The 27,281-nt window shown below is 39.3% G+C and overlaps 1 protein-coding gene across 4 annotated transcripts in view; it reads left to right on the plus strand.

Moving 5' to 3' along the window:
• unc5db (unc-5 netrin receptor Db) overlaps positions 1 to 27,281 on the plus strand; it is a 284,478-nt gene that overhangs the window by 240,815 nt on the left and 16,382 nt on the right. For all 4 annotated transcript variants that reach the window (XR_014877264.1, XM_085180735.1, XM_085180733.1 and 1 more), the window contains 2 exons: positions 11,246 to 11,473; positions 21,403 to 21,552. Coding sequence is in view for 3 of the 4 variants with exons in the window: in XM_085180735.1 (XP_085036861.1) it covers positions 11,246 to 11,473; positions 21,403 to 21,552 (378 nt within the window). In the remaining variant the exon portion in view is untranslated. The remainder of the gene's footprint in view (positions 1 to 11,245; positions 11,474 to 21,402; positions 21,553 to 27,281) is intronic.

Consider the following 27,281-nt stretch of genomic DNA (forward strand, 5'->3'; position numbering starts at 1 on the left):
ATTGGGTTTTGCAAATGGAAAGGAATGGAAATGTACTCATAAATGTTTTATATATTTACATTTTGTTAAACATAAACTCAGTCTGCATCACATAAACTAAAGTAACAGTGGGACTGGAGCCTCCAAAAATGAGTCAGTCTCCGGTGTAACCATATTTTGGACAGCGATGTCTCTTTCTTACATAAAATAAAACCAAGGCTCTGCTGATAGCACTGCTAAGGTTAGCCAAACTAATCTGACACTGCACATGTGTATGCAGAGCAAAAGTGTTGTTCTTTTCATCAAGATTTAAAATGTGATTTGATTAACAGTTAATGCTGGTGAAACATAACATTGCATCTGTTTTACAGTACATGTAAATTACATGTTGTTAAATGTGGAAGGCTTTAGACAAATACTTTGGTCTCGGGATCATGGTTTGGTTTCCAGTATTAAACATCAGCTCTGCATTTGTAACAAAATGTTAATTCGGGAGAGGGGGCAAATTGAGCACTTGTTTTGTATGGAAAACTTTAGCTTCAGCCATGTATTTTAAGCAAGCTGCTGTGTCCATTGCTTAAAAAATAATCCTTTCAAATTGGGTCACTCTTATTGATGTACCCTTTATATTGAGGAGAAGAGATTTAAATTAAGCGTGCAACCTGATTTGCAAACCTTTACAACATGCAATATACCCATACAGTAATTGCTTCAGTTAAGCCAAACAAAACCATTTCTTACTTTTTTCAATTGATATTGTAAACAGTGCAACTTTTGTGAATAAGCCGTGAAACCAACCAAACACTTTTAGCTCTATTTAGTAAATCTGGTTCTTAGTTGCTAAAGTTTATTTTGCCTGCTGTCACTTCAGTGACATTCTATGTGGTTTGCTGTTCTTCCTCTGCCTGTGCTGACACACATTTATATCAACAGCACAGCTAAATAAATTTTAAAAATCTACACATGTAAGAAAGTAATTCCTGGTAGCTTGGGTTCTGTATACGGTGCCCCTGAGAGGCCAAATGCTCTGCAACTTAAGAAAACACCAGCAAATGCACAATGCATACAAACAGTGGAAGTTTAATAAAACACAACAGAAATAGAAAGAAAACTTCAAGAAATTAAGAAAAATCACAAAACTAAAGGGTTTTTGGGAAGAAAGTAAAAGGACAGAATAGCTCAAAAGTGACAAGCTAACAGTAAACAGCTAATAACAAACATTTTTCTGCATTGTTATATAAATCTTTATGAATGTGAAACTGAATTCAGCATATCTCAGGACAATCCTTCTCATGTTTTGGTTTCTGTCACTTCCAAAGTTGGTCCGCCAAGTTATTGCGTCCCCCAGAAACACTGGTGGGGTTTTTTCACCTTTTGTTGCATTTTCTTCTATTTCCATGGTGTTTTATTCAACTTCTGTTGTGTTTTGTGTGCTTTTGTATGATTTTTCTATTTGTTGCTGGTTTCTTAAGTTGCAGTCCGTTTAACCCCTCAGGGCCTCTGCATCTTTAGCCTAACTAACCACCTAATGGACACATCATCTTTGTACAGATGCAGAATATCCAAAGAAGCAAAACAATCTTTTTTTTCTGTATGCCTTGGAAAAAAAATTTCGTTTCACTGATTGTCAAGCTGGAATAGTTTCCAATCATCCCCACACACCCCATCCCCACTCCCGTCACCCTGCATCAATAAGTGAAAGAGAATGGATGGATGGAAATTCCCAGTCTTGTAATTAGGGCCCGAGCACTGACAGTGCGAAGGCCCTATTGTATCTGCTCTGTTTATTATTATTATTATTATTATTATTATTATTATTATTATTATTTTTCACCGAAATGAATTGCCTTTTTGAGGGCTTTAACATGCTCAAAAACTCATGAAATCTTGCACACATGCCAGGTCTGGTGAAAAATTTTGTATTTTAATGGTTTTACATATGAGCACTGGGAAATGGCTCTAGAGCGCCACCTATGTGTTGTTAAATGCAGCCCTACGACCACATCGTTTGAGCTACATGTATGAAATCGGGCACACATGTGTATCATGCCGAGTCGAACAAAAAAGTCAATTGGCCCATTGACGCAAACCCAACAGGAAGTCCGCAATTTAGAAGTGAATGTGACATTTTGGCTCTAATTTTGCCATTTCCATGCCTCGAACTTTTGCGAACTCCTCCTTGGGGTTTGAATCTATAAGCTTCATCTTTGGTCAGTGTCAACTACACACCTGGGCCATGTTAAATTGCGGAGCTTTTGAGTTTTCACAATACAGTGAGGCCGTGGCGCCACGGCGAATTTCGATGACTCGCCATGAAAATGTTATTGCCTCTCATTCTGTCATACATTGTCCGATCTGGACCAAAGACAAAACATATGATAAGACTCCAACCCTGAACATATTTCAACTGCCATATTTGACATCAAGGACAGCGCCACCTAGTGGGAACAGGAAATGTCATATCTTACACTTTGTTGTACTGATTTTCACAAGTTCATCGTGGACAACTCAAAAGCAGTGAATATCACCGTCAGTCCGTCATGATGCTTCAGTGAGAAAATTGTGACTTTAAACTGAACGGCGCACCCTAGTGGCAACGTGGTTCACCATGAAAAATGAAGTTGCTTTTGCGGGCTTGGAAATTTTAAAAAGTCTTGAAATTTGGCAAACACCTCCAATGTGATGATGGCTTTGTTGTTATGTGATAATTTTTATTGAATAGCGCGAAATGGCTCCACAGCGCCCCCTACAATATTTCAAAACAACAGCCCCTGCTCTGTGTTTCATCTATGAGTCGGAAACCTGGTAAGCTTATGGAAGATATCAAGATGTACAAAGAAGTCTCTTGGAGCAATATCCAAAATCCAACAGGAAGTCAGCCATTTTAAAATCAATGTGTAATTTTGGCGACATTTCCCCCTCCTTTCAGGCACTGTACTTTGATGAACTCCTCCAAGGGATTTCATCAGATTGCCACGATCTCCAGTGTGTGGCATCTAAAGACCTTTGTGATGTTAAATTGCGAAGCTTTTTACGTTCAGGGAAACGGGGTGGTCATGGCGGCACACGAATGTCAATCACTTGCCAAAAAGCAGTAATCTGCTGTCACTCAAAAACACAAAGTCCAATCTCTCCCAAAGGTCGCAGGCATGATGAGACTCGACCTCGGAAATGTTTGTTATGCCCTTTGTCAATAATGGTTATGGCGCCACCTAGTGGGACGACTATAATCATAATTGAATGAGATGAGATGTTAGTTGGTGGTTAAATGAATGAATTCCATCAATGTGACATGAGATCGGACCTGCTGGTTTTAGGTGTTGGGCGTGGCTCGACACGCCAGGGTGCGAGGGCCCTCATAACGCTGCTTGCAGCTTTAATTGGTTTTGTTTTTCCAAATCTACTAATACACTTTATCAACTCACCTTCTGATTTCCACACTCTATTTAAATCAGAATGTAACACATGTATTCTGTTACATTCTTACATAAATGAGAGAATAAAATGGCTATAAAGTGCAGGTCACTCTTATCTACTTTAAGTCACCCGAGTGATCCTCAAAGGTGCAAAGGTAGCTGCCTCACTCACTAATACAGGGTCCTTCTCTGCAGTTATCACACCAACAGAAATTGTACACAAGTCAATGCCAAATTACAGAAAACAAGTGTTAGTTTGATCTCACTTCCCTCATTTGTTATATCCTTGCCCATGTCCACCTTTATAATCTCTTTCTGAGATGCCACCAGATGCTGCTGCAGATTAGAAACCATGTCAGCTCTCCTGGGTCACTCAGTCAGAGATTAATGCCGTTCTGAAGGGCTCTTTTTGTTTGCTCACAGTTTAGTATGTGTGGGGGGTTTAAAACTCCCTTGCCTTTCAGTTCAAGTTCATGTTTACCTAACCTTGCCTTTTTTAAGTTTGCAATTGTGCAAGAAAAAAATCTTTTCAGTGTAAGAGGGCAATTTCTCAAGATGTGCAAGTGTTTTGAATGAGACAGAGGGGAAGAATAGAGGGGAAACGAATGAATACATGATTCGTGTCGCTTTGAGATTTCACTCTAATATTAAAAGGGCGCAGAGATCCTTAGAGCTTCTTGGTTGGAAATAATGATCCACCACTGAGGCCTAACCTAAAGAGAGAGAGAGAGGAGTTTGAACAAGCATAATACCTGCAAATACCCGGTGCCATTAAAATACCCTCATTTCGGCTGTCATTAAAATGCACACTACTCACAGAAGAATCCTCAACACTCCCAGCCACGCTATAATGTTATTCAATGCCATATTGCACTGTGTTAAGTTTTGCTTATGAGCATGCAGGAAGCATAAGTGCAAAATGCATAAACATAATCACAGGAGTCCCAGGCACCTGACAGGAATGTAGCTGAAGTAGTAACATTTAAATCTGTTTGAGGAGCACAGTGCCTCAGAATATCTGAGCCTGGACTCTGACCTGGCCAAGAGAATTTATTACTCACGGATTTGGAATATGGTTTGCATGTGCACATTCTGGTGTTCCATATGAAGGACATGGATGGTGTTCTTGTTCATTTCAGTCCAAAATCAACATGTAATGCCAAATTAACCCAAAGCATATTAGATTCACTCTTGCAGACTACACCCATGTCCTCAGGGTCATATTCTTAAGTCCTACGAGGGTAAAATATATTAAGTCTTTTAAGCAGGAAGTTGTGCCAGGGCTTAGGACGACATGCAGCGTTCTTCTATAAGGGTACCGAATACCACGAAGCCAGCCTGATATTTGGTAAACATACCTTCAACAGGAGAAACTCCAAAGATTGCATGGAAAGAGCACGGGATTAGGGAAATGCCAAAAACTTCAGAGAATATGTCAAAGGAAGATATCGAAAAAGATTTAAGCTTTGGTCAAGAGAAAAATCGGTGTCTGTTTTTTTGGGTAGAGAACGAGCAACTGATGTAGGAATCATCTTCAACTGGAGACTATTTTTAATCTGAATACAGACCTGGCACTGAACTGTTTGGATGCAAAGCGTTTTACAGCCTACCAGCCAAATGGCTGGTAGGCTTTTAGCTAATATCCTGAACTGAACTGTGAACTGTTGCTTTTGTTATGTAAATAAGGTGGTGCTGAGCCGTTAGGGTTAGGGGTTAGGGTTAGCCTAATCCCTAAGATGGCAAACAGAAACACAAGTTTCCTTGTGGGTTAGGGTTAGCCTAACCCTAACCCACAAGGAAACTTGTGTTTCTGTTTGCCATCTTAGGGAGAAATCAACACACATGGGTGTATTTCCTTTGTTGCTGAGATTTATTGATAAAAACAGTACAAAAAAAACAACAAACGAAAAACAACCATTTGTACACATATTTACAAATAATAATAAAAAGTGAGTGAGTACATTTCAACATTTTCAGCAATCACTCACTATCCTGGCACTGCCATGGTATCTGTAGTCTGCATTTACCACATGTGTATCTGTAGCAGTGAACACATTGCACAGTGGCATGATTGTTCTTGCATTTGTGTTTGACCTGACACATGACTCTTTTTCCAGGGCTAGGTGTGGAGGGTTGTGTCCAAAGCAACTGTTCTTTTCTTGCCTTCTTCCCAGCCATATGAGAGTTAGCCAACTCTCTTGCAAATGTACTTCCCTTGCCAAGATATGGGAAGACATTGCAAATGTACTTGGATTTTAGGTCGCAAGCCACCCAAAACTTGATCCCAAACTTGTCAGGTTTACTTGCAATATACTGCAGGGTTAGGGTTATACTTTGGGTTTCCCAGGTTTGCTGACCAGCAGCCTAGTAAACCCTGCAAGATGACAATTTCATTGACCTCAACACAAAAGGAAGTTCACAGCTGTTAGCAGCTCCCCACCCCCACACACTAACAAAGAGGCAGTTGGCAGTTAGAAATCAGCAATCATTCACACACCCCCACTCCCCCACTTCTCAAGTAACAACCTAATTTACATATGAATTGATGCTAAAAGACTAGCCAGTTTAGCTTCCACTTGGCTGACTTGGGGTTAGAAAAGCCTGGGACTTCCAGTGTTTAGTGAGAAATTCATCCTCATCCTGAAAAAAGTTGACATCAAGCGATGATTAGCTGATCCAGATGTTTCTAAATGGGAAAAGGAAGAAATTCTAAGGTTCATCCAACTGTCATCAGAAGGCAGGAGCAGGGAGAAGTTCATGGTTTAAGCCAGGAGCTGAATTATCACAATGGCTTTAGTACATAATTCAGGATGTCAGTGCAGTATTTCCATATCATTCTATATTCAGTACCGCTGTATGTTTCGAGTTACAAGAGCAGTTGCTATCAAATGCAGTCATCTGATTGGTCAGATCTGTTTATATACACGTGAAAAATAAAGCTTGATTCAAAAAAATAAATGCTTCAAATTTGTCCTGTGAAACTGTTAACCACTTCATTAAGAATTGTGGAAAAGTGGAAAATATTCACACAAATTTGGTGTGTAAAGAGTTTAAAACTAACTCACTGTATGGACACAAATGGACACAAAGTCCTTTTAGAACCAATTCCTGCCACTTGGCAGCCAGGCAGTTATTCTTTCAAGCTCCTAAAGGAGTTCTTAAGCAATCTGAAAAGATCCACAACTTTAATTTCAATTCACATTGTCCATAGGAGCCAGTGATACAATGGATAACACTCTAAAAGTTTGGTAAATTTGCACCAAAACATTTAAAAACCTCCCTCAAACCAATGAAGCTCAAACATTTGAAACTGTCATTGACCTCACCTGTGCAGAACAGTCATGTAACAGACTTACTTATGCATTTTCCATTTTGGTTGTTGATTGGCTTTGGGTGGTAGAGGTGGGACAACTACCAAGTTGAGAATCCTATTGGAGAATTTTATGAAGCACATTTTGGGATTGGATGAGCACCATCTCTCTGGTGAAACGGACCCTGAGCAGAGTGTCTCTCTACCAGCATTCATCCAGCTTGAGCCTCAATTCCCATTTATCTTTTAACAAGAAAAGAGAAGGTCCTTAAGATCAAATCCTCAAGATAAACTGAGATTTCAGATTTTTGTTCACTTACAAAACGTTCTGCATATCAACTCAGGATACTGTATAATAGACGCTCCAAAACAGTGGAGAGCCTCCTCAGCAGGATGAAGGAGAGTTGAAGAAACGAGTACAGAGCGAATGTTCTAACAACTACAGAAACCTTGTTAAGACTTTCTAACGATAGATCTTGTAGACCAAAGTTTTTCTTTGGTTCATCTTGGCTCAGGGTAAACGAATTCATCACATTTTCCCCATATCTGTGATATCTATGTTTATGTTTAGTGTCTGGTCTCTTTCTTTGTTGTTTTGTTGTTTTATGTTTTCATTTCTTTTTCACATTTTGTTTTTACTTCCTTTGTGTGCAGTACTTCCTGTCTTTGTCTTTTTTCGCCACTTTTACGCTTTAATTTCATTTACATAAGTTAGTTCCTGTGTTTGATTTTTGTCTCCTCATTCCTTGCTGCTTTGTTTCATTTTCACTCACGTTTTACTTTTGCACGTGGTTAGATTAAAGCTCTAACCACTAAATGAGAAATTTTAAGCAGAAAAAAACATTTAGTCAGGTTTCAGCATCATTACTAAATGGAAGGTCCATTAATTAGTTTATCTTGATTTTCCTTTCTTTTTTCATTTAATTTTAGCTAAATAATAATAATAATAACTCTACCCTAAAAAAATGTCTTTCTAAATTCACCATGGCTTACACTTCCTGGGGATGTCATTTCTTCTAATCTCCATTTTGAACTCACCAGAGATTCATGACTTTAACTTGTGTATCAAAGAGATCCTCTGATCTTTATAGTAGATTAATGGATACATTGCAAATGTTTTATGCTCAGCATCGGGCCCATTTCAGAAGAACTCTCATTAAGCAGCTCCACAGAGCAGCTGCTGTGCTGTTGTGAAACTACTTTGTGTTGAGACACACTCCTGTTTCCACGGTGAAAAAGAGACTGAAGTTTATTTCCAAATTGCTCCAAGACCATCATACACAGTAGGTCAAAGCATGTATATTGACCAATAGGTTGTACACTGATGTAGTTAAGGTTAATGCTGGTGTTTAAATAAACGCGTGGAGGTTTGCTGTTTTGTAAGACATGTTTGCTGGTAACATGGCTTCTAATTGGCATGTTTGCAGTTAACTTGATTATTTGAGGAGGAATAAGTTGTGCTCCTCAGGCTGTGTTTTGGTACACTGTTTGGTCTCACAGCTCCTCATTAAACTGTCTAATCACACGGATTTTATGGATTCTGTCTGCTGCAGCTTACTGCGTGACAATAATTGTGAGATGGTCTGGATAAATAATCAAAAGACGATATCTGAAGGTGAATTTTGAGGCTCTTGGCCTTCTCCTGCCTGGATTATTCTGATTCTTTTTGTCTGGGGAGTAGGTTTACACAAATCTTTGCTAATCATATACCATTCACAGTTTGTCTTCAAGTATTTTCCCTTTGAGTGAGGTTTGGAGAAAATAGAACTGCTTTCCAGTTGCTGTTGCTGCCTCATAAATAAAACACTCAGCATTGTTTATGATGACTATTTTGCGTCCCGCTATGTACTAACATCATCTGTTATGTCAGAAATAGTTTTGTACACTCTCCCGAGACTGGTTACAACCTGTGTGGGTTTTTGCTTTGTGATTTAAACCTGCATTATGTTACCTACGTACATCATTATTCAACAGCAGTGGACTAGAATCCATAATACATTCTACTGTATACAGAAGTTCATTTGCAGAGTTTTCTTACCGCGATGTCTCTCGGCAGCTCTCGACATGAATATTTACCTCAGCGACTCACTCTGCTGCAATAAGTATCGCAGTGGAACAGCCTCGAAAAGCGTGTAAGATAAATTCTGCCTAACCCTAATCCTTTATTGGAAGCTGTTCTAAAGTTTTGTAACTTTTAATCAGGTGATTGAATCACGTGACAACCAAACCAAAACAGGTGCTGTGTGAAGAAATGAGCAAATAATTATTTATTGCTCCCAGAAAGCTGTAACTTTCTGGGAGCAATAAATAAGTGAAAATTGGAGCCCTGCAGTCTGCGAGCTGTTTATATTCTTGTTTCTTCTTTTTTTTGTGTCTGTTAACTAAATTGACTTGAAATATGCAATAAACACTTCCCGGGGGGAAAAAGGCCATAATAGTATAGAAACTGCAAATTGTGTTGTATGTAATGACTTGTAATACAAATTGCAAATGGAAGTATGTGCATGATAACACTTTAGGGTTATACTGTGCATAGAGGACAAACTGCACAGTAATGAGTTTGAAAATGTGTCAAAATGATGAATATGAACCTATTTATGAGACTTTATGAAAAGATTGTGGCAACAGGCAACATGAAAAGGTGACAGTGGATGTTTTTAAAAGAGAAATATAACCTCAGGGTTCCCTCCTATATCCATATAGAATTGAGTTTAAGGTGTGTTTATTTATTTTTAAAGCCGTGCAAAATTTACCTTGGTTTACAACCATAGGACCTGCGCAAGTATTCTTGAGTCATGTCATCTTGTGATGACGACATTGGCTACATGGTCATTTTGAACCAAATTTATTGTTACACTTCTAATCAACAGAAAATAGCTCAGTGTGTAAAACATGAATTGTGAACTTAGGTAATCTCATATGCATGTTTTCAATTTTTTAGATAATTCCTTCTTTTGTTTTTGTTTTTTTATGTTTATTTTTCTGGCTTTTATCCTGTTTTCTGCCTGCTTTTTTATTGTTTACTGTCCTATAATGTGTACAGCACTTTCAGAGCTTTGATTTGGTTTTTGTGTTTTAATAAGAGGTACAGCCTTTCTCCCAGTGCAGGGACCTCTGTGGTGGAGCAGCTCAACACAGAAATTATGAAATATTTACATTAGATTTTTAGCTAAATGAGTTTACAGGTTAGGCCTAAAGAGATGCCCTAAATCCAACTTGTTTTTTCAAGTATATGCTTCCTCTTAGAGTTTATGTATGGTAGTTTAAGAAGATCTGTGTGTAAGAAGCAATGTGTCAAAGGCTTGTAATAATTTTGACTATGGATCACAGTGGTATCACAGATTTTGCTCTCAGTTATTGATGAGTGCAGTTCTGTTCAGAAATGTAGTATTTCCTAAAACATTTTAAAACAGCATAATAAAAACTGACTGACAGTTTGCGATTAACTGGCTTTTTCCTACATGGTCACTATTGTTTCTTGTGTTATATCTCACTCTCAGGAGCGACATTAGACATTAAGATTAAGACATTAAAGACATTAAGATTTATCAGATGAGTAACAACGAAAATCTGTTAAAGACTATACTATTATTCCTATTATCCCTCTGAAAGGAGGGAGTATCTGTCTGTCTGTTTATTAGCAGTGTAGTGTCCACAGTGAACAACATATCATTTTCAAATTTTGTGTGATGGTAAATACCAGTGTTTGGTGAAAATCAGGTCAATGTCAAAATCAAGGTCACACCAAATATGAAAAACAGTAAAAACGTACCTACATTACCCCCAATTGTTTATGGATGGTCTTCAAACTTGAAAACTAGGCTAGGCTTGGGTGACATGAGTACCTAGGTTGGCTAATAATTTGACCTTGACCTTCATTGTTAGTGCCCAAGGTCGAGGCCTAGGAGGCCAATCATTTCAGCCAATTCTGCTCCAATCATATGAGTAAAGGTGGGTCAACACACCTGAATCAAATGATTAGTTTATTAGGCCTCTGGAGAACTTCAAGAAATGTTGCAGCGGTGATTTAGCCATTTAAATCAGCTGTGATGGATCAAGGACATCTAAAACCTGCAGGACACAGACTCTCGAGGCCTGGAGTTAGACACCCATGATCTAATGCTTTGAGGTCAGGGTTACATGAATTAGGCAAAGTCGAGCACAAAAGTCAAGCTCATGAGCAACATCAACCGATGGCTCACCTAACACTCCTCTACACATCCAACAGGCAAACAGATGAAGATTTTAAGCTGCTTTAGTCTGCAAGCCTCTTTCGAATCTACCACCACACCATTTCGTCCTTAAGTTTCACATCTAATTTAATCAGTCATTAGTCGTTGTGTTTCTACTGGAAGTGTAAAAAACTATCCTCTCATCACCTTTATTCCATAGAATAAACGCTGGACGGTGGCATGCTGCCAAATATAAATTAATGCTGATGGGCTAAAGCTTCTCCTGACTGAATTACATTTGTTAACATCTAGACGTGAATTGATTAAAGATAATGTCTTAATGTGTTTCACCTCTTTTTCGGTGACAGGAAGTGATGTCAGTGGAGGAGGAATCCACCTCATGTCATTGCCTGATGGACTCGACAAGCTGCCACTTGCTGCTGGACCAGCCAGGTTCTTACGCCCTCGTGGGTGAGCCCCTGACGCAGGCTGCCATCAAGAGGCTGAAGCTGGCTGTGTTCGGAACCATGGAGGTTGGCTCCATGAGCTACACCTTGCGGGTGTACTGTGTGGACGACACGCCACATGCCTTTCAGGTGCGCCCTTTTTGTTTATGGTTGAGCTATGATTGTGCTTTCCATCTTCCAGGGTCTAATTTATCTGCAAGAGGCCTCTAATAAAGGCCTGACTAGGGTTTAGCTTCCTTGCACTAAGCCTGACATTATAAACTGCTAATATCCAGGGCAAAACTAATTTAGTGCTGGACTGGTGTATTTAAAAACAGCTGCTAAAGTGGAACCTTTGGATGTATGGCTGCACTCCCCTATGCTTTGAGGTAGTTCCCTGTTTTATTTGAGCTCTCATTTATTGGAGGTTATTTTATTTTTTAATGTACAAAAAGAATGTGTCAGGTAAAATGTTTATATATGGAACATTTGAAATGGGTCGTAGCTGCAATGCCAGCATCTCACGGAAATATATTTACAAGACATACTTACAACTCCACCAATGAAGGGTTTATTACACATATTGCTCATTTCTATATGTAAACCCAGTACATTCATGCAGGTTTGTTTCTTAGTAGCATTTCCCTTTACATGTTTTTGCCTTTTTTTTTAAATTTGGGTACATGATCCACAACTTTACTGTTTCTGTTCACTCTCAACAGGCAGGCAGCTACTTTTAGTAGTAATCTAAAGGCAAGCACTCCAAGTTAGCAAGTGATGGATTTAGTCGTCTAACAGTCACATTACCTTTATGTGCTTGTAGAGACTTTAAAAAGTGAAAATTGCCACCTTATTTTGGAGTGCACAAAAAACTTTTAGTAGTGTCAACTTTGAAAGGCGTTATGACATCAGTCAAATGTTACGCCCTTCCCATAGGTGGCCAGAAATTTTCAGGTTAGTGCAGATTTAAAGGATCACTGATGTTATTTGGTCTGACACTTGCCTTGATGAAATAAATAGACTTCCATGCAATCAATCTTACTCTGAGAAAGAGCCCCCCTCACCCCAACAAAGACACACACACACACACAGACATACAAAACTTTTTTTCAGGTCTTGTAGTATATGCTGTTTCCACTGGTGTGTTTAGTGAAGCATAATCTTTGAGCGCAAACCTCCTGCTAGTTCTCTGTCCTGATGTTCGTCAGCAGTTGTCACTTGGGTTTTCTACTTTCACTTCCAAATCAATAAAAACAAATCCGTACATAACAGACTTGGCTGATTTCTATCTGCTGGACCTACATAAACTGTTTTTTCAGCTAAATGCTCTAGTCATACCTTGCACCCTCTATTGTGGTACAGTACAGAGTTTGACTTTGAACTATTAGCACTTTTCTGGCCATGATCAACAAAAGAAGACATTATTTGTCATGTTTTACACCTATGGTAGGATTTTATTGTGTTGTATTCCCAGCTTTTAAAAAGGAAATTTCACAAACTCAGTTCCATAACTGAATAGTATAAAAGATGAATGTAGCTGCTGTGATGTCACCTGTTGGCTTCTAAACTCACGTTTTGAAACCTCAAGGTGAACATGTCCACCATCGTTATTTTGGTTGAAAGAGACTGGATAAGAGAAAACTTGCAGTAAAACAACTCTATTGAAAAACCATCTAGCACTGTACATCAACAGCAAGATATCTTGATCAAGCTAACACATAATTCAGAGGAAGGTAATCATTCAGTCACATGGGTAAAAATAAGACAGCGCCCTCCTCTATACATCTTGAAAAAAAATTGCATATGGGTGGCTTCTGGTGATTATATTTTTTTTTTCCAAAATTCTGCAACTAATTGCAACTTGTGGTGACTAAATGGTTGCACAGCTTGAGAGTATTGCACAGTCCACGACTGCTTTTGACCACAAGGTAATTGCACAGGTAGCCTGTTAGGAAGCAACCCTTCTGCAAACAGTTGCAGTTTGACTTTGACAAACTGCAATCACTCTCAGAGAGATTGTGCAATGTTTGCAAATAATTGCTGTCTAATTGACAAATCCAGACAGATTTCTGACATGTTGCTGTCAGTCTGAATGAGTCTTTGTCTATGAACACAACTCCAAGGGACTCGAGTCAACTGGCTGCCAGCTGGTTGCATTCAAGCTATAGAACATGAAGGTTGCTGAGTGCAAATGTAACAGTAACTGTTAAATGTAAATTTCTGTCTATGTAGACAACAACAAAACAAACAATGTTAAGCTCTGCAAATGGCTTAATTATTTTTTTTAATCTCGCCTCGTGTCACTGTGACAGGTGATTTTCATGTTGCGTTGTATTTGCTGACTTAATTTCCAGGACTCTCAAATTGAAATTTCAGTCTTTTTGCAAATGTCCACCAACACTTAAGCTATGTATTTATACCTTTAAACACAAAGATGAATATTTTCCACTCTGTTAGGAGAGTGCAGATTGCACTGTAGGCCGTGGCCCACATTCACAATGAGCATCTTGTGTGTGGTTGTTGCCTGCGCTCTCTGAGGCAGCAGGGACCGCAACATGTGCACTTTCAGATACGAGTGATTGCACATTCATTACCACAGAGAAACAATACAGCAGTGTTTTAAACACTCTGTAGCAACTTGATGGATGCTCTTCTTGTTCTTTTAATAGAGTCAGACATAGTGTGCCGTACTGTAATCGCTCCCATTCAAACGTTCACCAATCATTCTTTTCTAAAAATCTCGTTTGATTTGATTATCCTTCAGCAACCTATAGGGTTTTAATCATTGAAATCTCATCAGTGAACATGAGGGAAATCAAGCTCTCCGTGCTCCTGAGAGAGGCTTGAGTAAAGGAAGACAGAGCTGAACAGAGCATAGTGAGCCTCGTGACTGACTACCTCCTGACCAACCTTCTGCCATGCTGCCAACATCAGCGGCAGCTGGCTTTAAAATGCATTCTGGATTTGGTTTATGAATTCCCAGCCTGCCGAGCAGATGCCAGACTTTAGCATGTCCCCTGGGCTTCTGTTTGTTAGCGCCACATCTCTGCTGTGTGTTTTCCATGCTCCAGCAAAAAGTCAATCACAGACCGGGATTCTGGATCAACAGGAAGCCTCATGCAATACAAACACTTGTGTGACAGAGCCATTTTTCTTTTCTTTTTTTTCCTCCATTTTTCTAGTTGAAAACAAAAAACAGAAAAAGAAAAATTGCAGGATTTTGTTTTCTTTGACACAGCACAACGTATGAAAAGAAATATGAAAAAACACAAATGGAAAAAACAAACATGCAATGTCATTCTTTATGTTTTGCATCTCTTCTAAGACCTTTGTTACATACAGTGGTTTACACATGAAGATGCCCACATTCACACTTGGTGCTAAATAAATACAAAAACTACATCACGGCACCAGTAAATTGGTAGATGATACTTGGAATCTTTTGGAGCTGTGTCCCGGACATTTCTCAGCATTCAGTGGGTGCATGATGTATGGGAAGTTGCCTTGGGGTCTTCTTCATGTTTCCCTCTTCCTGAGCAGATTTTGCAGTGTGGCATGCACATTATCCAGCTATCGGGCAGTGCTGTTGCAGCTCTAGGGTGTGATTGGTCTTCATCAGTGTTTAGGTGTGTGGTGTATTTTAAAGCAACATCCACATGAATGCCATGACCCAAGATTTCCAAGCAGACGATGTTCATTTTACCACCATGGTTTTATTTTTGTGGTCCATCAGTGCATAACTCTATTAGCTCTTATACACAGAAGATAAGTATTTGGAAGACATGTTACTTTTTTGTTTTCTCAATCTGCAGCATCACTGACCCTTTAAAAACCACCTAATTTTGAATTTAGCCATTAACAAGTCTTATATCACCAACTTGTAACAACAAAGGCAAAAAGAGAGTGTCTTGTTCCTTAGGAATGAGCAACCCCCTCCACCAAAAGTAAGTCCATGTCCAAGGCCACAGCATTTAGTCATGTTGGAGAGAAGGTGGATAAAACTTGCTACCTGAAAATACCACCTACATTAGTATTCTGCTGGCAAACCTTTCCTAGCAATGAAAATGCTCCTAGAAAATACTTTTCACCTCAACCTTTAGTCTTTAGCCTTGGCAGAGAATCACTCCTGAATTTTAACATCAGCTAGAAATAACTTCTAAAAATTAATCCAATGCTTTTTATCACAATAGATCCTTGTGACCTTCCGTCACTTCATTCAGAAGCATAATGTGAGTGTTTTACTAGCACATCAGGAAAGGTAACAAAACGTGACGTGTCTTAAGCACATACCCAGAGCCTATTTCACCCACATTGCAAACAAGATTATTTGCCATCTGCCATGAGGAGGAGGAGTTACAGTTGACGAATTGATGTGTTTCAAATTGCACTAAGCATGTTTGAAATGTTATTTTGCCGGCTAAAGGAAAACAGACCAAGTCCAAAAAATAGAGAGACTAAATCCTATTTGTTTATTGTTTTTTTGAGCAGTAAAAACATGATTATACATTCACAAAGTATAATGAATAGGCCATTAGTTAATCCCTTAATTAGACCGTGGTGCAAAGCACCAGATTTTCACCCTTGAATGAAATTTTCATCCACAGTTTACGTGGGTAACATTTTTTTTTAAAAAATGCATACCTCTGAAAGGTGATGAGTTTGCAGCTATGGTAATGCCAGCTAGGGTTTAGTTGCTATACAGCACTCTAACCTCCAAACAGTGAAGGTAAGTAAAATGGCCCTACAGTTAAGACTCTCACACTGAGCTGATATAAATGTGCTAATGTGAACGAATGAGCACATGACAAAGAAAAGATCATCTTGGTTTATGAAACTCTCATAAGAAGTATAACTTCTCTCATTACTCCACTTTTTGTTGAAAATAGTTGCTCCTATCTTAAAAAAATGTTGTATAGTCTTAGAAATTTCACATCATTAAAATTATTCACATTTTGTATTTCCTGATTGCTGCAGCCGTACTTGAGAAAATTATGCAGCTGGAAGACTAGTCTGCTATCAGACAGGATTATGGCATTGACCCTGTAGAATTTTAAGTTCTGTAATTTTTTTTTATTTTTTTTTTTACCTTAAACGAAGCTTGGAAGTCTTAGTCAAGTCTCTTTCCTTCTCTTTCCACTGTCATCTGTAAAGGCTTGTAGCACTTATACATACTCATGTTTTGTGTTATTGGTTTAATCAATCTGTCATTCAATAATGTCCTTGCAGAAATTCACTCTAATGCTCATCATACCACTACATTTATATGGACTATATATAAATGGACTAATGACAGGGGATCCTGGGGACCCCAAGCATTATTTACTGTAAGATGCAATCATAGTAGCAAAATAATCCTAGCAAAACCCACTTGTACTTAAAGAATTATTAGTTATGTAATTATTGACAATGACAATTTTATTTATATAGCACATTTCATTACATGAAAACTCAAAAAGCTTAAACAGAAAATGAAGACATTAAAAACAGTGAGGGTATACAGTAAAACAAAAAACAACTACTGAGTGTAAGTGTGTGACCAGAACGATTTTTAGTCTGTTTTTAAATGTACACACAGATGTAATTGATCTATGGTCAGCAGGCAGCTTGTTCCAAAGAACAAGACCACAATAACTGAAAGTGCCTTCAATACACTTAGATCTGATTCTGGGACCAGTTAAAAGATCTGATGACCTGAGAGGTCTGACAGTGAGCAAGTCAGAGATGTACTGGGGGGGGCAAACCATAACTATTAAAATCATTTTAAAGGTAATTCTGCATTGTAGTGGGAGTCAGTGAAGTAATTTAAATACTGGGGTAATGTGGTTGAATTTCCACTTTTTACTGATGATTTAGGGAGTCTTGCAAATAGAGTGATGCAATAATCTAACCTACTTGTTTCACGATCTGTTTGACGCATAACTCGGGATCTCACAAAAGTTTTGCGAGATCCCAAGTTAGTTTTGCGAGATCTCGCAAAAGTCCGTCTTAATTTTTTTTTCTCCTATGTCCCCTGCGGGTACACGTGAGAAGTGGAACAAAAATCATACATGATTCCAAACATTTTTTACAAATAAATAACTGCAAAGTGGGGTGTGCGTAATTATTCAGCCCCCTTTGGTCTGAGTGCAGTCAGTTGCCCATAGACATTGCCTGATGAGTGCTAATGACTAAATAGAGTGCACCTGTGTGTAATCTAATGTCAGTACAGATCCTCAGAGGTTGTCTAAGAGAATATTGGGAGCAACATCACCATGAAGTCCAAAGAACACACCAGACAGGTCAGGAATAAAATTATTGAGAAATTTAAAGCAGGCTTAAGCTACAAAAAGATTTCCCAAGCATTGAACATCCCACAGAGCACTTTTCAAGTGATCATTCAGAAATGGAAGGAGTATGGCACAACTGTAAACCTACCAAGACAAGGCCATCCACCTAAACTCACAGGTCGAACAAGGAGAGCACTGATCAGAAATGCAGCCAAGAGGCCCATGGTGACTCTGGACGAGCTGCAGAGATCTACAGCTCAGGTGGGGGAATCTGTCCATAGGACAACTATTAGTCATGCACTGCACAAAGTTGGCCTTTATGGAAGAGTGGCAAGAAGAAAGACATTGTTAACAGAAAACCATAAGAAGTCCCGTTTGCAGTTTGCCACAAGCCATGTGGGGGACACAGCAAACATGTGGAAGAAGGTGCTCTGGTCAGTTGAGACCAAAATGGAACTTTTTCGCCAAAATCCAAAACGCTATGTGTGGTGGAAAACTAAGACTGCACATCACTCTGAACACACCATCCCCACTGTCAAATATGGTGGTGGCAGCATCATGCTATGGGGGTGCTTCTCTTCAGCAGGGACAGGGAAGCTAGTCAGAGTTGATGGGAAGATGGATGGAGCCAAATACAGGGCAATCTTGGCAGAAAGCCTCTTGGAGTCTGCAAAAGACTTGAGACTGGGGCGGAGGTTCACCTTCCAGCAGGACAACGACCCTAAACATAAAGCCAGGGCACAATGGAATGGTTTAAAACAAAACATATCCATGTGTTAGAATGGCCCAGTCAAAGTCCAGATCTAAATCCAATCCAGAATCTGTGGCAAGATCTGAAAACTGCTGTTCACAAACGCTGCAACCAGACAACTGACTACACACAGGGGCAAGACCCAGACTAAGACAAGTGAAGTAGACACTGGTAATGGGGATAAACAGACACGGAGACACGACAGGCTGGGGAGAACACAGACCAGACAGGGACATGACTGAGCTGAAAGAGTGAGACAGACAGAGAGAGACAGAGACAGACTGGACATAAAAAAGGGGAACAGACATAAAAGCAAGACTGACTCACAGAAGGTTAGACATAAAGGGAGGAAAAAAGATAACTAAAAACTGGGGGCTCACCTAAACATCACCTAAACAAACATTCACTTTAAGGTAAACGAATCCAAGAATCAACAGAATTTTTCAAACACTATAAAGTCCAGAAATCTAGATGCACTGGGTCGACCCAGAACCGTGACAACTTAATGAATTAATTTTTCATTTGAGAATTTTCTGTTAGGGTCATTTTGACCCAGATAAAAAATAATTGAAATAAACACAACCAGCCAGACCAGAGATAAAAAAAAAACCTCACCTAGGAGGTGCCCAGGATAAATTCTGGTCGGTTGCCCAGACAATCTTAATTGGTTACTTTTGTCGAGGAGTAGCAGCTCTAGTCTGAGCTCCTCCCAAATGACTGAGCTTACCCTACCATTCAGAGAAGCTCATTTGGATCACTTTCCAGTTTCCAGATTTGCTTCAGAGCCCAGAGTGAGCCCTTTTCTGGCTTAGGACCATGGCTTCAGATTGGAGGTGCTAATTACTCCAATTCACATGACATCTGGCTGCAAAATGCCTCAGGTGAACATAAGTACATTATCGGCAAAAAGCAGACAACATCCTGAGAGCACCAAACTTAACACCCTCCACACCTTCGTTGCTGCTAGAAATTCTGCCCATAGAGATTTTGAACAGAATTGATGACAAAGGGCAGCTGTGGTAGAGAGGAACACCAACCAAGACAGAGTCTAACTTATGCTTGGCAGTGCAACCTGAGATCTCTTATGATTGTACAGGGTCTGGAAACTGAAAACAACTAGTTAAACACACATTGCAGTCAGTTAATGCACACAGATTCTCACATCGTTTCATCCTTTCTCATCCACATCAGCATATGGGAGACCAAACAGTTGCTAGGTTCTTGTATATCTGTTTCAGGAGCAAAGGTAACACCTTTTTGGAGTAGATTTTTCAGCTAAGCATTGGACAGTCATATGAGCAGGTGGAGCTTTTCTCACTCCCAGGAGGGTCATTGTTGCTTGGATTAAGGCTTGCAATGTGTCTGTAATGGCTCTGATTTTTATGCCCTCTCAAGTAGATCAGACAATTCTGATAGCTTTCAGCCTGGGAAGTTGCCCACCCAGAGGATAAATGCACCGACGGCATCTGAGTTTGCTTAATTGGATGCTTTTGACAGGGGTCTCCCTGGGACTCCAAAGCATTTGTATTTTTGCAAAGCAGGAATTAAAACATAACTAGAAAACAGTGATGTGGCATCATTCGAAATGAATTGGTTGACAAAACCATTAAAAAAGTTGAAATAATAAAAAACACATCTAAGAGATACAGCAAAACATATACCTCTGGGGTCTCCGTGGACCTCAGTCAGTAGGATGAGGGCTAAATGTCTTTGAATGTTTTGAATTCCTCCTTCCACTTTGACACTTTATTCTTCTGGAAGGCTTTAACATTCTTGACTGGTATTGCGACATTTCCTTAGGTGCAAGACATGATCTGACACGCATCAATGGTGTGTGATGTGTCAAACAGCAGATCAGGAAGCGTCTACAGACGGCTTCAATCACAGCATCTTGACAGCTTCAGATCAGTTCAAAAGTGGGGATGTTACCACAGATCATAGCTAGCCTGCTGCGACAGGGGAAAACCAACTAAATCCAGCGTGATCGGGTTAGTCCCAGGCCAACAGAGTAAGAACAAAGACAGATGGCAAAGGAGTGACAACATATTTTGCATTTTGCCAACAGCTGATTTGTTTTCACACCAACAGCATTCAGAGTGTGCCACGTGCCCTGAGCATGCTTTTCTGCAAGCACACATGCAAACACACACACAGACACACATATATGCACAGATAACTCCTTTCACATAAGGACACTCAGTCAGAATCAATCAGTGAAACCTGACATTAGTCACAGCTCTGTTCTCGTCCTTTTTACTTTTGTGATTGAGGTGGCTGAGGACAGACGTGCCAGACGCCGAACCATCCCACTGCCACACTGAACGATGATGACAGATGAATACCTGCAAGTGACAATCAAAGTGCTCCCTCATCATCACAAATCCAATTTGGGCGATAGACCTTTGCACCCCTCCTCCCGCCAAACACGTACCCATCCTCTGCCGAGTTCACACAAGTTCCCCCCCAGCATTAAATTCAAGCTTCAAGCTGTCACATCGAGCCTGCAAACGTGATGCTAATGTGAGAGTGTGACTTGTAAGATTTGTTCAGTTGAGACTTGACGTCAGTCGCTGGCAGCCTGCCTCTGTGCTAATATTTGAGATGAGTCAATTAGCGGATGTGACAGAGGAAAGGATTAGCAACAGGTGTTTCCGCTGATATGCAAAGGTAGTGTACATTCAAAAGGGAAGGAGGACACTGCTGTGTTCTTGATTTTTCTCTAGCAGTAATCTCATTTCTGATTCTTTTTCTTCTCATCTTTTCTGACTTTCCTCCCTCCATGCTCTCGTCTTCCTTTTCTCATTCCTTTCCATATATTTCTTTTCTTCTCTTGTGCTTTCTTTTTTCATTTCCTTTCCTTTTCTTTTTACCTCTCATCTTTACCTTTGCTTTCCTTTCTGCCTTTGTCATTTTCTATCCTTTCTTTTAATCTTTGCTTTACCTTCCTTTACTTTCATCCCCTGACCGCCCTTTCCCTTTTTCTGGGTTATGACCTTTCCAACCTGCTTTTTTCTCTCGTCTTCTGCCTGTCCTGCTGTTTTTCCCTTTCCTTTCCACCTCAGGGAGTGGTGGCTGCAGAGAAGACCAGAGGCGGTCAGCTCCTCGAGGAGCCAAAGATGTTGCCTTTCCGAGCGAACACCTTCAGCCTGCAGGTGTCCATCCAGGATGTTCCCCAGTTTCTATGGAGCATCAAACCCTTTACCACATGTCAGGTAACCACAGCAGGAAGTGACAAAACATGAACTGAAAATATATACTGTATGTAAGTGGTAATTTGCAAGTTTGTTCCCTTGAGCTAATTAGTGCAGTGTTTCTGCAAATTCTGCTCCTCCCAGGGTTGATTTATTAAGCAGCAGTCTGAGGAGTGTTTATACCTTTTTTTTCCTGTTAATGAATTTTAGGGATTATCTAGTTGGCTTTAATTACTGTACTGTTGAATCTGGTAACCACGTTGTAAGATGCTTATTGAGAGAACTTTATTGTTGTTCACTTTTCATTAACGTTAGTAACATTAGCACTTAACATTTAATTAAGATCAACAGTATATACGAGGTCCATATTATGGCCCCTGATTGCTGCTGACTGTTTTAATTTTTTAAGCTGACGTTATGAAAAATAATTTTTATGTAGATGACATTATGACATTTTGTGTGTGTAAATTTAAATCGCCTGAGATTGAGAGATTGAGATTACTTAAATATTATCTGTGAATATTATTTCAATTTTGTTGTTTCTTTTTAAAAATGTTTTAACACAAGCAGCATTTCTCACTATTTGACATTACTTCAGGCAGAAACAAGTAATTGTTACTTAGCTGTCAGAATTAGCTTCTCTTTTCTTTTTGTATAGAATATTTCTTATTATTTCTTATTTCTTATTTCTTATTATACTTATTGGTTACCCACTTTTACTCACAAAGACAGTATCAGTTTGCACACTCCAGTTTTTGGTACCATCAGCTGCTTCACTTTTGGTGTCACAGCTTTGCTGTTTTAACTTGAAGGTAATTAAAAAAATAAAATGGTTCTTTTCTACATTATAGAAAAAACAACTGAACAAAACAATAAAACAGATTTTACTACTAGAATGAAAATAAAGGTGTTAGGTTTAGTAGACAACAGTCAATGAGCTGACAAGTCATCTATAATCGGCTCATGGCCATCCAGGATCAGACTGATATTTGGTCCAAATAAAAATTAAAACTAATAACAATGAACATTTGTAAACACATTTCGATATGACTGTCATGTAAAAATACATCTGCATTTAAATATAAGGGAACAAAGAAATTCATATTGACTGTTACTTTCACCACAGAATAGTTCAAATTAATCAAAATAAACTTTTTTATGATTAAAAAAAGGAATCTTTCTTTTTTTGTTATAAACAAAATGATATTTAATAACTAAGCAGACAACTGACTCATTACTCCAGTAATATTTATACACAATAATACATTGCACAATTTTAGTGAAATAAGGTTTATTATTTTCTTACCTCCCCATAAGCTGTCAAGGCTGCATTTTTAAATGTTATTAAATGATTGTGATGTTCTGCTTTTTATTGGTTGCCATTTGGGTTTCAGTGTGAGCTCATTTATTTTAGAGAGATATTATTATAGGGGAAATAATTCTACTGTATAATCATTTTCATCTATTTCTCTGAGTATGGAATCCATTAGCCATAATGGATTTGTATAATTTTCCTATTTTGTAAGTAAGAAACATCTGAATCTAAAATGCTCATTTATAAATCATAGTGAACTGAAGACATCCTGCAGTCCTTTTGACAGTTTGCCAGTCAGGTCCAAACAAACTTTTCAAATTTTGGTTTATGTGAACAGCCTGTTAAGTTTTCTTTGTGTTCAGCCTTAGGCTGCAGCTCAGCTAATCTCTTTCTTGTCTAATCAGTTTAGGTGTTCTGATCTATAATACATACATCAGTCCTAAGTAAAGCATATTTTTACATCTTTGTGACCTTAGAGAGAAATTCAGACAATTAAAAAAGTTTTCAAGTGATGTCATGATTTAAAACTAGCTGCAAAACCTCTTTGTCGTTCCTGGATTTGACCTGCATGGCCAATGTGAAGTAAATGGTAAATGGACTGATTCTTTACTCAAAGCATTTTACACAACATGTCTCATTCCCCCATTCATACCCATTCATACAAGCACGTTTCCCTACATCCAGGGATCGAACGACCAACCTTTCAATTAGTAGATGACCTGCTCTCTGCAGTCATTGTGTGAAATGTACATCACCATCAGCTGCTGAGCCCTGGTGGGGTCGGTGTCCTTAGTTGCATTGTTTTGGTGCAGATGCACTAAGCTGTCACTGCCTGAATATGAGCTTGGTTGTTACTACTGAGAAGTGTTGCTAATGTGTGTTAAAGGCTTTCACCTAGTTGTAAAAGGATGTCGGTAAAATTCAGCTGAGGAGCCACAGCTGCCTTTTATTATGTCCCTGGACCCTTAAGGTCCACCCACAGTGCTGACAGTCCAAATGGAAGTGCCTGAAATCTGTATTCTTTTTGATGGCGAACAGAGGGAATAAAAAAGAAAAGTCCATGGGAAAAACAATCTTGATCTTGATAATGTCATATTAAAAGTACGGTTCATGTTGTTATTTTTTAATTAGTCATTATTAGATTCAGGGAGGAGGGTAAACCATGATATGCTCATGCATTAACAACTTATGCTCCACAGTGTAGTGGTTAACATTCACTTGCAAAAGATAAAAATAATTAATGGGAGGATAGGGTCAGGACTGAAAACTTGGTATAAAAATCAGTGCCAAATCAAACATGTGGATCTATGTGTTGTGGGGAACCCTTGGAAAATGGGGAAGCTACTGACAGTACCGTGATATGGTTGCGCTGACATGACAGCACAATTTTGATGGGCCCTCAGAGGGTTGGTGCAAACCCAAGGCCCTCTTTAAGCTATGCCCCCATATATAATAAGACACTCACAGCAGAAAATTATTAATTTAGGCTCTATAACGTTCCAATTACGTTTGTTTTTGGTCTTTCTGCACCATTTTGTCTTTTAAACTGCTCTTTTAGTGTGACTTCTGCTGTAAAGTGGCTCACAGTCACCCACTCTCTCTCTTACACATGGACCATGAAGAAGGATGTGAGCAGTGATTAATAGCTCTGTGTTTGCTTTGCTTTCAGGGCCATTAAGAGCAAACTGTATTAGATCAGTGGCCTCTGTGTACCTGTTGTCCTCACTGTAACACCGCTGTGACTTAAAGATGTAAATACAGGGTGAAAGCGCTTCAAAGACACCTACCCTCTGCACCGCCTTATTTATGAAGGCCTCAGGACGGCAGACAGCGCCAACCTGCTTCGCCCGAGCAGCTGCAGAATAATAGCAGAGCACCGAGCCATACATCAAGTCAGCTAAAGAGCATCCCAGCTTTTCTACGTCCATCACCCCCGCCTGCCCGGTCGCCTATGCTTCCAGATTCCATTATCTTCTGCTGTGAGCTGCACTGGGCAGCCCAGATCAAAGCCACATGTGCTAAGTCTGCCACACAGATAGGTCACTTTGCAGATATGGCCGAGATGGAGTTGAACAGAGGTCAAGGACATTTCCTCAAAGATGTGCCTCCCCCACTGAAATTAATTATACATCAAAGGCAAACTTCTTCGTCTGCACCTAATTCGTCCGTACAGTAGACTGCTTACAGCACAGCTGCTTCTGTTATCAGAGTAACTCTGCTGGGATTCAGGCTCTATTTGCAAATCTTATCATGACTACTTCTTTGTCTCTTTAACAGTTGTTATTTCCATGCATAAATACATCAAACCCTGGAATCACTGAAACTTCAAAGCCCACTCTTACCTTTCATCCTGCCTCATGTAAGTGGCTGTGTATGGGATGGTGTGGCCACGTGTAGAACAGTGCCCCAAATCATCTCATTTCGATGTGGCACTGAAAGTATTTTACAGATCTCTCCTACCAGAGTCAAGGTTTGTGAGAGCAAATGAGAAGTGGAAGAATGCACTCCGATCGTGCATGCAAATGCCTAAACACAGTTTAAAGAATGAAAAGATCAAGTACAACTTTTCAAGTTAGTAAGTAGTGGTTTAATTATAACCCAGGTTTTTGTAGCTGTCGTTCCAGCTTTCAGAGTCTGTTCAGTTCTAGTATCTTATCTTGTTTTTTAAAGTGCAGTTCAGACTTTCATCTCCGTGACCTTTGACACAGACAATTCCGGAATTTCACAAATACTTCATCTGCATTTGATTCAACAGAAAAGAAAATTAAATTCAGTCAGTACTCAAATCAGTTTAGCACATATCAAGAAATCAGCAACAGTTAATTTTCACAGTTCAGCATGTAATCACAACTTTGAGATACAATCTAGTTCCTCTGGAAAACACAAAAATAATGGTTTATTCCTACCACACAAAGTCTGAATCAACATGCTTAATTCTGGAGTCCCTCTACCCTCTACCCTCTACATGGCTGTGAATCTTCTCTGTGCTCCTTTTCTTTCCCTGGTAGCTCCATATTCAACATCCTTCTTCTGTATGTGCAAACTATCTCAACCTTGCCTCTTTAACTTTGTCTCTAAACCACGGAAAAAGCAAAAATCTTAACGCCTTCAGCGCTTGGCTTTTTGCTTGCATCACAGTCTCCAAACCCTGCATTATAGTAGCACTCACTACCACCTTATAACTCAATTAGAGTTCTGTGTTGAATCTTTGTCGACTCTTCAACATAGCCCACAAAAGTGACCAGCATCATTGCCAACAGTCACACTTGAGGGTGGTGCATTATGTGTTAATTACCATGTGGTAGTGTCCGGGTGCTTTATACACACTGTCAGCCACGATAAAAACAAATAAAATGCGGGACACTCTTTATTGTGATCTTCTTCTTGGGGAGTTTTTTTGGATGCAAACACTCTCTTCACTCTTCCACCTGCTCCTTACTTTCACTACAGATCACAATGTCATCTGCAAACATCATAGTTCAAAAAGACTCCTGCCTGACCTCATCAGCCTGTCCAACACCACTGAAAACAAGAAGGGGGTCAAGAAGAGCCAATCCCTGATGTAATCCTATGTGTTGCTTATGCAAGTTGTGCAAAAATATAAATGCAAATACAAATGGCTGTAGAGCCCCCAGCCCAACCTCACTGGCCACATTATGCTTGGCAGGAGGTGAATGACAAGCCAACACAACACCAAAGCAAACCACACATGAGCAGGCATGACAACACTTTTGGTGCATGGTAACCTGCTAAACAGTGAGCTCAGCAAGCAAAAGCTTTCAATTCGAGCTGCACTCTGCAGTGGTGGTGGAATCACCTTGTTTACTACAACATTCATTCATGTCGACTGCTCATGCATGTAGTTCAACAAATCTTTTTTTAAAAGTTAAAAAAAAAACAATCAGCTGCAGAGACAAAAGTTGAACACAAGTCATATCAGAGAATCAAATATAAAATTGGTTATAATCCATTGTCCCCAAAAACCTCCGTAACTGGCCTTTCTGTTGCTCGTACAAATCTCCTATTCATTCTCACCTTTACCAGTAAGTGGCAATGTGGTTACTGTGATTTCCTGTTGCTGATGCACTTAAACAAAAGGTAAAATGGCAAAAATCTTTTATAACACGAAACACTCCAAAAGCACAAATTCCCGTCAAGGCCACTCACTCTCTGGGAAGTATTTACTTTTAAGGGAATAACATTGGTTTCTATGCACTTTAAGACATTTCTAGTGCAGTAAAAACAAGTGCAAAGGCTTTTCCTATTTACCCTGTTGAAGCCAATTTTAATATACTTTACTTTATTATGAATACGGTTTATGTATTGCATCCATTTTATTGTTTAATAAATCATTAAACAATAAAATGGATGCAATTTATTAAACAAATTTTATTGTTTAATAAATGCTTAAGATTTATTGCTTAAATCTTAAGCA

The sequence above is a fragment of the Neolamprologus multifasciatus genome, chromosome 12, assembly GCF_963576455.1.
Source record: "Neolamprologus multifasciatus chromosome 12, fNeoMul1.2, whole genome shotgun sequence".
Lineage (NCBI taxonomy): Eukaryota > Metazoa > Chordata > Actinopteri > Cichliformes > Cichlidae > Neolamprologus > Neolamprologus multifasciatus.